Raw genomic sequence first — 10,546 nt, 5'->3', positions numbered from 1 at the left:
TATCCTTAGTGTTGATGAAAGGGTCCGAGAGCCCCCATATTATGCAGGTTTTACATTCCTAGTTAAAAAAATAAACATAAGAAGTAGTCAGCAGTAGCAGAGATAGCTACTGTGCTTAAAAGGACAATGAAAAGAGCACCAGCTGCAAAGAAACTACAAAGAAATGGGGGTTAACTATATAATACATAACATTTCTGCATTAAAATGTCTAAAACAGACTAGACCTTTGCTATCCGCCATGGCAGAGGCAGCTGGTGATGTTTTTTCATCTTGTTAGTCTCTCTCTCTCTCCATCTGTGTGTGTCATCATGGCAAAATGTGGTCCTGGAGGAACAAATAATAGCAGGAACTACAAACAGTTTAAGTAAATTCCCAAGTGTTTATATGTCCTTCAGATGTTGTTAATGCGGCAGCTCACAACCGCATAAGATAGTCATGAAACTTTACAGGTGTCTAGTTGCGATCATAATGAAGGCCAAGTTTGAAGATGTGTGGTCCGACCCATGAAACACAAACTTGTTGACGCCTGTCACGGCTGGTGTGATCCCATCACAAGAAGATCTCTACATATACATTTTGTTAAGTTGTGTACTTACATCATCCCAAATGTTTCCAAAAATGTTAAACCCAGAAGAATTCACTATTTTGTTCACTGCAGTGGTGCGTTCATTTGGGTCGCCTGTCGCTTTAACTTCCAGGAGTGAGTCAGAGTGAGGAGAGATGATGGCAAACGTGATTAAACTTGATGTGAATAAAACTTTACATATTAAATATAATACCGCTTCCTTAATTATTTCTGCCTGAGTCACGTCAGATATGATCATCAGCTATGGTGGTTCTTTGACAATGATCCCACTCTACTTTGATTGAGTAAGCCCTAAGAGCTAAAATTACATACGTATCATGCATTTAAATAGACCTATTGTATTGTTAGTAACAGTCACATAGTTGTTTAATTATCTAAATATCTACATATAGAAATAGATTTCTATTTTAGCAAAACTGTCCAAAACAATTTAAGATCAATGGTCGGTACTGTTTGGCCCCTACATTTTTTCCTGTAACAGTCTGTCCATGTTTCAGCTCTCTGTAGATTTGATATAACTAAAGGGAGGTGGTAACTTTTTTTGAGTAGAAATCTCAATGCAACAAGTGCAGCTATCAGTCCTACTGAAATATATAATTGAAGAAATGATGCTGCTCTAAATAGACTACAGGCAAGTAAGTAGAAGCTATAGCAGACATTTAGCTTCACCATCCATCTTGTCCCTCATCAAGTGAGGTCCATGCTGTGATGCATTCGTAGGCAAGAGAGTACTTCTTCAGAAAAATCAAGGAACAAACAAAGAATTCACAGCGGAAACACTCCAAGCATAACAGATAGTGATCCATGACGGTCGTTGTCCTGGCGCCAGCACAGCAAGATATACATCATCCAGATAAAGCCGTATAAACTAGATAAAGATCCGTCACCCCAAGACATCAGCCAGCGAGAATCGGTAGCAATTACATCCCAGCGCTTAAAAAAAAGCATTTCAAGGATTACCTCCTAAAATCACTCTGTAAAAACCCTCAAACTGAATGCAATTGTTCACATTTAAGATATATGTGGGACAATATGCAGAGAAACAAAAAAACATAAAATGCTCTGATGCACTTCCCTATAGATGTTAGAGTGAATTTATTACAGTAGTATAATTAGCTATAGAGATAAGCATTAGACGGGCCAAGATACTCGCAGTGGGAAACCATCTTCTAGGGATTTGAACTTAATCCAGTTTCTCTCAGAGTAACTCTGCATTCTTGCACACCTCTTTGAAGTGTAAATTGAAAAAGAATTGGATTCATAAAGTTTCTACAGTGACGAGTGTGAAAAAAACAGTCTGCTATGTTTTCCCCATAAGGGAAAAAATAACAACATTACAGGCCATTTGGCTAAGAAACGAGGAAGAGTGGGAAATGTAAACTAACAAGCAGAAGTCATCTGTCTGCACAGTCTTCATGTTCCAAACAATATATGTGTTGATTGTTATTTTATTGAATATGGAGCTACTCAGGCAGGTGACAATTATTTAATCAGTCATGTCGTGAGAATCCCACAAACCAAACAGCAAGTTATTCAGACTGCGATATTTCCCCTGTACAGTCATACAGAGCTGTTAGAATATGCTCGGCAACTGCCATCGTCTCCTTAGTCTGTTTCTCTTAGGTCTTTCTCTGACTTCATAGCTCCTTTTATGTGTCTCTTTCACTTTGTCTGCCACTCTCTCGCTCTCACATTTGCCTCTCTTCTCCGAGACTCAATACAAAGCAACTCAGTCAGCTTTATTTCTCAGTTGTCTGTGCCTGATAAAGTAAATACAATTATGAAGCCAAAGGAAAACCTGAAGGTTTGAATGCAGAGGAACATGTGTTGTTGGCTGAATGAAAGAGTCAACTCCTGAGAACTCCTGGCAGAATCAATCCACGAGCATCCATTCATTAAACCCTTTCCAAAAGGTCCCTGCATAACATTATTTGCCTTCAAATCTCCCACTTATATAAACAGAGTACAGCCGTGACTGCCAACCCAGAGAATCCATAAATGGTAGTTCCATGTCTTGAAAAGGTCAGTTTCAAAAATTGTATTTGTATTTGTGCAGCTGTATGAGATGCAAAGGGGTGTGACAAAAAAGTCAGGTGAACACTTTATAATAATTATCATTAATAAATGGTAACTTGATAGTTAATTAGACTTTAGTTACTAGTTATTCCACTGTTAAACAATATAAGGTTATATGAACCATTTATTAACCAGTTGAAAAGCTTTATAAACATCAGTTGCGATTTTTTAATGGCCATCCAAATAATGTTTGAAGATTAACTACGATGTATTTATTGACCATTTACAAAGTATTATAAGCATCAGTTGCAACTTTACATGAAACAACTGATAAATATTAATAAATGGTTATTAAAGCATTTATTTGTTAAAAGTGAAATAACTATTCCCTTAAGTTTAATTAACTATACATGTACCATATATTAATGATGGTTATTATAAAGTGTTACCAAATTCCATACTTGACAACATTGCAGATAGCTCTTGCCATGGTGCTAAATCATGGTAATGAATGCATTTCGCTTTTGCAGATGAGTTGCGTATGATTGATTTCCAGGCTTATAGACTGGATTGTTTCAATATAATAATTTGATATCACAGTTTTGACTGTGTTCTCCTGCTTCATAGCACAAAGGAAATTATGTTTAGAGGTCATAAGGTCTAGTGACCAAAACCATAACATGACCTCATATTGCTGCTTGAATGGATGTTTCTGTTGGATATCATCTTTAATTATCTAATTGAATCCTCAACTTTGTGAAAAAGTGGTTAATTGTACACAGGTCAAAAAAAGTTTGATGTTTAGTAAGTAATATGGGTCTGTATCTTTCAACATCTCAACAGAGTAGACAGAGGCCACTGCTAAATATAATATAATACTATAAGTGGGTCTTTGCTAGTTATGTATGGGTGGGTGGGTTGTTTCTGGCACCTAGAAATATAAATGTGAGAAAATAAATAATGAAAATTGTGGAAAAACTCAGAAAGGGAAGCCATGGTGACATGATTGTCTCAGTTCAGTGGCAAAGCCAGTTATCTCACAGAGGCACATATACCCAGGCATCCCATGATCCTTTGGCTTGGAGAAGGCAGTGTTCAGGTTGACAGAGGTTTGTATCAGAGTTGGAAAAAAAAGATTTGCTACCTTGTGGAGAGACGTTATCTCTCATTTCCACTTTCACTCTACCATCATCATCTGTTTTCCTTCCTCTTTGGAAATGGATGTGTGCCAGGCTAGATTTTGTTTAACTGTTGATTATGGTGATGGTAGACTTGGGCTTCATTGGACAGCATTGTTTTGCTCTTCGAACAACTCTAAAATCCTCTTTTCTTCTCAAATTTAGTTTTTCTCTATCCTTCTTACAGTACCTTCATCACCAGTATGCATTCCCTCACGTCTCTCTCACTGTATCAACAAGTTGACAAACCTACATTTTAAACCAAAACTTTGGCCATTGACTGTTTCTTTATGGTTGAGATTTGGTTAGGTTTAGGCAATGGAAACCACTTGGTTAAGGTTCTGGTCATGATCATATAAACTAAGATTGTTGGTAGATACTGTACCAGCATGCGAAAGGCCTCCAGTGTCAAAGCTAGACACTAACCTGATGGTCTTCATGGTTATCGTTTGGTTAGGTTTGGGCGACTAAAAGGCACTTGTGTTCAGGTTAAGGAAATATTGTGGCCATGATTACAAGAAACCAATGTGAACTGTTGGTAGCGGACAGGAAGCAAACAGCAGTCTGAAGGCTACATGAACAACCCTGACTGCTGGTAAAAGACGAGATGTAAAGAGACTTCAGGGCCAAAGTTGACATTTGGTCTCTATTATTGAGGTTACGTAGAGTTTAGTCAACTTAATCTACTTGGTCAAGGTTAGAGGAAGACTGAGGTCATAATTAAAAGGAACCAATATGGCCGACAACATCAGTCATTTCAGCAGGTGCCATCTATTCACATTCACCAAACCTTAGCCATAAGTCAACTTATCAACTTATCAAACAGTAATTTGTAATGGTTTTGGAAGGGACAAACAAATGATGTCCGGCAGATCAGAAAATATAATTTGGAGGTCTTGGACTGAACACGAGGTCTGACGTGTCACAGTCAGATTTTTTGTCACTATGGTTTAATTTGGTTAGGTTTAGGTAAAACAATTTAGTTTAGGTTTGGGAACGAATGTGTCCACATGCCAGCGTTGGCTGTTTGTACAAGACAAGATTTGAACGCTGGTCTATTCTGTTTGATGCTTTGTTAAGAAGATCAGCTTGGTTGAGGAAGGAAAAGCACGTGATAACAAGAAACAAGACACTTTGTCTTTACGGTTAAGTTGTTTGTTTTTGGTTGGTTGAGGTTAAGTAAACTCATGGTCAGTGTTACCAGAAAAATTGCATCCTGTCTCCTGTTGAACGTCCATGCTGCAAGATATTACTTTGACATTTAAGCCTTGTCTTGTGCTTCCATTTAACAAACAACCACTCAGCACCTCACTCTCCCCGTGAAGCCAGTGTAAGTTGTAAAGGGCTGTTGAGTGAGTGGATCTGCACAATGTCACATTCCACTTACAGCATTTATTTTCACCTTCTGTCCACAACAAAAGCGCAATTCAGTAAGCTTACCTCTGAATAGCATCTATCTTGTTGGCTGTGATGCCTCTCAGCAGCTCCTCCAGCAGGTCTGAGCTGTCAGATGGGGGCACAGGTGGTTTGACAGCAGGTGTGTGAGCGAACCAGCCGATCAGTAGGCCGAGGACAAAAAGCCCCATCCCTGCCAGGAAGTACCTATGAATGGAGTTGACAGGGCTAAATGAATGGATGATTGAATGCATGTGAAAACAGCTACTGTTTCCAAGGTAAAGCACCTTAAAGAAAAACCCTGATTGTGCCTAATGTGCAGTTTCATATTTAATAGGCTGGTATTACCTTCATAGCAACAAAGACAGAATTGGTGCATGTGGCTCAATGTCTAAGTGTATCATTCAGACCTTGACGTGAGGCACCCTGCAGTGGTGCTTATCTAGAGAGCATGCAAAGCCCGAGAATGTTCAAAGGGTACTCAGGCCTCACCCCTACCCTATCCTGTGCAGTTATTTTATGGCAATGAATGGGGTAATAGAAATATATAATGGTTAGATGATAATTTGAGAACAGGCACGATCAAGCACGAGTGTCAAGGTGACTCGCAAATGTGCAAAACATTGTTGTTGGAGTACGGAGACAAAGGCACTTCCAACATCCAATTAAATCTACACAAAGAAAAAGTTTATTTGTAAAGCCATGCTGATATGTAAACTGGTTAATGGTAAGAGCAAAAAAGCAGATTTCCATAATGTGGCTTATCAGTGACCATTACTGTGCCATGTGTCTATGATTCAGTCCATGATTTAGAGGACATGAGAAAAGCTTTGCAGCAATAAAACCAGAAAACAAGCCATTCAATGCAATGGCCTTCTCTGTTTTCACATGCATTCAATCATCCATTCATTTTTGGACCCTCTGTGTCGTAAATAAATGATTTACAATCCGGACTCTAAATCAGTTGGGACGATCAGTTTCACAACTTTCCCAGTCTTTTGTTGCCCCTGTCCCAGCCTGTATGAAACATGTTGCTGGCATCAAATTCAGAATAACAAAAATAAAACATTGAATATATCGTCTTTGCACTGTTTTCAATAGATTTTTTGTAAAATAAGGTTTCTTCCATATTACCTCTGTGTAGGAGCAAGGAAGAAACTCATAATTATGCAGCTGGTGGTTTGCCCACGCTGTGGCCATCCGAATACTCAATACCCTTGTCATGGGACCCAAAAAAGAGTTGGAGGAAATTATACAATGGAAATCAAAGCTTCTCGTCACGCTACTTTGACACAGCTAAGCTAGTGTGCATTGTACCTAGGCCCAAAATCATCACTATGGACATCAATCTCTACTCAACCCACAACTAAGTAACCGCTCTAACAACATTTTCTTGCTCATTCAGTGTTACACAATTCTTGGCAATCACAGGGAATGGAACAACAATGCAAAACAGGTACGTAAGGTCACATCAGCACGAGGGCATGGACTGTAAATATTCCACATTGTCACTTTTAACACTTCACAGTCCTCTAAATTGTTAGATTTTTTTTTTTGCACTATTTGTGCTTGAAATGTTAATTCAGAACATTGTCCATTTTGGTGGATTTGGTGACACCAGCTATTTTTAACTCTGCTGTACAAGATCACCAAAATATATACAAGTTGTGAAGATGACCCTCCAGTGCCCTGCAGCAGGGAATATCTGACTTGAGTTCGACAACTCCAGTCCTTGGATTACCTGAGCAGGAAGCAGTGGAGTCGTCGTTGCCCTTTATGGCCCGGAGCCCTGGTGAAGTGGGAGATGTAGTTGGGATCTTCTTGCAGTCGTTCAAATCGTCCATGTGGTGAGACTGAGACAGACGGCTGGATGGGTTCCATCAGCTCAGGATCAGGGTCGGGGCCTGGGTCTGAACACCCTGATAGTAAGAAATAAGAATAAAAGAGAAAAAAAAAAGTGTTATGTGTCAAATTGACCTGCACTGTTTCAACACACTCAGAAACCAGCAACTAATCAGGTTAAATCAGTGAAATGATGTATGTAATTTCTGAAAACAATAGACAAAAGGAAGCATGGGATTTGTTGTCTCAATTTGTTGAACGACCACTGTTGCTGATGAAAATCTATCTGACGTGACTCTGGCAGGAGAGTTGACGAGGTCATGTTTTAGAGTTTCATTCAGGTTATGTTTAGTGTCATTGGCTAAACGTCATCATAAGCTAGGTGTCGTTATTCAGTAATCCACTTATTCGCCTTTTAACAGTCCAACTGAGTGCCAGCATCAGGACGAAATTTTAACAGACCAATGCTTTGGTAAACTAAGATGATGGACATGGAAAACATTATACATGCTAAACGTCAACATGTTAGGATTGTAATTGTATGAGTATGTTTGTTTGCCAACATTAGTGTTTTGCTTAAAGCACTGCTGCGCCTAAGCACAGCCTTTCAGAGCTGCTAGCATGGCTGTGGACTCTTAGTATTTTCGATCTGATGACTCCAAGAAGACTCTCTGGTATATTGAGATCACAATGACCTTACAATAAAATATGTAATGTCATGGTCAAAACAAAAATTCCAATATCATCATGATCAAGAGAAAAGACATAAAGATCACTGCATGCTTAGCGTCAACAGACTTTTCTAAAAAAGAGACATTTGGGTTTGTTTATAACTTACCACCAGACTTCAACTTTATTTAATTTAAACAAACTGTAAATGGGAAAAGGAATAAAAATGTAACGCTAAGTCTTGAGTTTTGGAACGATCAGCCCATTTTCTTGAGAAGGCATTTGTGAGGATAGAAAACTGCCACTGATACAGAACTCCAGGCACAATTCAAAACAGTCCTTCAAAGCTGAGGAACTCAAGTCTAGCTTTAGGGTACTTATGAAGTTTTTCACTTCTGCATCTCATGGTAGTGGCAAACTTCTCACATTAAATACAGTATTTCTTTTTTCACAGTGGCAGGTTGTTTCAAATTATGTGTAAGAGTTTCTGCAGAATTTCTGTGCAAAAATACCTTTTAAGATCATCAAAAGCCTGAGAAAGAAACTTGTTTTGGCATGCTGAAAAAATCTACGAACCTCAAGTTAAATTACACAAAGAACACTGGATTATGTTTTTATTATAAGCATGTTAAAGTCATGCATCAGATGGGATCTTACACATGTATACTGAATCTGGCATGAAATGGTTGTGTAAACAAGCCTATCCTTATTAAAATGAAGGCATATCACATTAGCACATGTCATAAAGCAGAAGTAAACAATATAAATGAGACGTATTATTGTTAAGCAGATGATTTGAGTAAATACTTTTTACTCCTGAAATCCCTGCTTTGTTTGACAGTAATGAGCCGCGGGATGCTCATTAATGTGGGAAAATGTTTCATAAATAATTCACAAATTCGTCATGTTAACTGTCCTGACATCAATCAGACATTATTCATTTACATTAAATATGAGCTGTAATTGTCCTGTTAGTAGCACATACTAATCACCTCTTCATAAACACATCATATTGCTTTTAGTGGGACCAGCTGCATGACATGGCACACTGTGATATGCATCTTCGTGTGTTATGAGTTGTAAAATGGCTGTTGTATTACAATTACCTGTTCACAAAGGAATTGAGATTAGACAGCAATTACAAATTGTGTATTAACTGTGTTACTGCGAGGCAAATGAATGTCAAGGTAAAATCTGGGATCTGCTGGTCACTGAGGCACTGTGACAGTTGATGTGGGCATTTCAACCCTCACTGGCACGAAAGGTTTTAGGAAATTGTGAGTGTGTACCACACAAATCCTACCTGATCGCTGGCAGTCTACATGTTGCATCTGCATGCGGTCCATGCTGGGTCCTGGTTCCTGTAGCTCCTCCTTGTCCAGGTCCCAGTCCAGATCCAGACCTCCAGAGCAGTGCAGCACTTCACCGACCAGTGGACCACCCTGGGCATCACACACCTTCCTGTATGCCATAATGTCACCTGGATTTCAAACGCATCAAATTGTCATTCAGTTGTCCACGTTTTTAATTCAATACTTAACATTACACCCTTTTCAGCTAAATATCTGAGTCCCAGGGAAAGTTCCTGCAGTTACAAAAACGTGGGTAAGGTTAAGGCTATTGGAAACATTGAATCTAGGACATGTTGAACCTGAAGTCAAACCCTTGTTTGGTTTGCATGTATTTGAATGCTCAACACAGTGGGTTGTCAGTTGACGTCCATTGCATTGGGGCAAACATTGAACTAGTACAACTTTTGTGTCGGACCAAAGCTTTTTTGCCAGACTCACTGAAATGTGTGAATTGTTTTCACACAGTGCTAATTACGCTGTGTGCTTCAAGCTATGATGATCTACTTTCCCATTAAGTGTCAATTTTGCATGTGATGGGCTCCGCAGACAAGTCAGCAATCATAAGTAGGCAACTTCCAGTTAGACTTTCAAAGTAAAGTTTGCTGATGAACATTTCACATTATGACTTTTGGACTGTTAATAACATTGTCAAACAGTCACAGTTTGGTTAGGTTTTGGAAAGGATCATTCCCTTTGGTTAAAATAGCTACGTTATTTACATAAGTTAACTTGCGTATGCATGTATCATAACTTAAAAACAAATACATTTTGACATTTTGTCACTCAGGACTCAAACCCGGTCTCCTTGGGGAAGGTCCTGTGTATGAGCCATCCAACCACCTGCCAACTCAGTCTCTTCTTGCTTTCCATACTACTGCATTACAGGGGCGACTGCATAAAGGAGGTTAGAGGGCTAACTACAGCATCATCTGCTTGAGAGATTTTGTCAGACACAAGCACAAGAACATGAAACATAAAGACGATGGAGCAGCTGTTAACTTTCTATACCCAACCCTAACAGATCTTACCATTTCATTCTAATACACCACTTATGTCATACCCTAATCAGCATAAGGCATGGAGACATTTGCGATCCATACTGAGACCTCTCTAGTTAACCGAGGCAGAGTGTGTAGAAAGCCTGGTACAAGCCACCTGGGTCAGATTAAAACTACTCATTTGACTCAAGGTAATGGATGTTACATGAGTGCTGGTTATAGACGGAAATGTGATAAATGTGGTTAAAAGCTATTTGGGCTAAGTTACTGACCAGAGCCTCTCAGCACACAATTATAAAGACTAAGAGCACCGCAGGGTGCTGTGATGCATTTACAAATACTAATGTGACTGAGAGAATGCAAGCTAGGCCGACACGTAGAGTTAAGTAGTGGATCTGACCGTGTGTGTGTGTGTGTGTGTGTGTGTGTGTGTGTGTGTGTGTGTGTGTGTGTGTGTGTTTTGCCCAGTTAAACCAGCTCTACCGTCAATATAGCTCCTACACAGCTTCC

The 10,546-nt window shown here is 39.2% G+C and overlaps 1 protein-coding gene across 1 annotated transcript; it reads right to left on the bottom strand.

Moving 5' to 3' along the window:
• Positions 1–218: 218 nt before the first annotated feature.
• On the bottom strand, positions 219–9,158 carry LOC311254125 (inactive N-acetylated-alpha-linked acidic dipeptidase-like protein 2; the record flags this gene model as incomplete). Its single annotated transcript, XM_084384526.1, has 4 exons — positions 219–324; positions 5,221–5,382; positions 6,917–7,094; positions 8,990–9,158. 4 exons carry the CDS (start codon positions 9,156–9,158, stop codon positions 219–221), a joined length of 615 nt encoding a protein of 204 aa, XP_084240652.1.
• Positions 9,159–10,546: the final 1,388 nt, after the last annotated feature.

Source organism: Pagrus pagrus (genome assembly GCF_965226575.1).
Source record: "Pagrus pagrus genome assembly, contig: HAP1_SCAFFOLD_415, whole genome shotgun sequence".
NCBI classification, from domain to species: domain Eukaryota; kingdom Metazoa; phylum Chordata; class Actinopteri; order Spariformes; family Sparidae; genus Pagrus; species Pagrus pagrus.
Note: the sequence above shows the minus strand (reverse complement) of the source record. Positions and strands in the feature narration are given on the sequence as shown.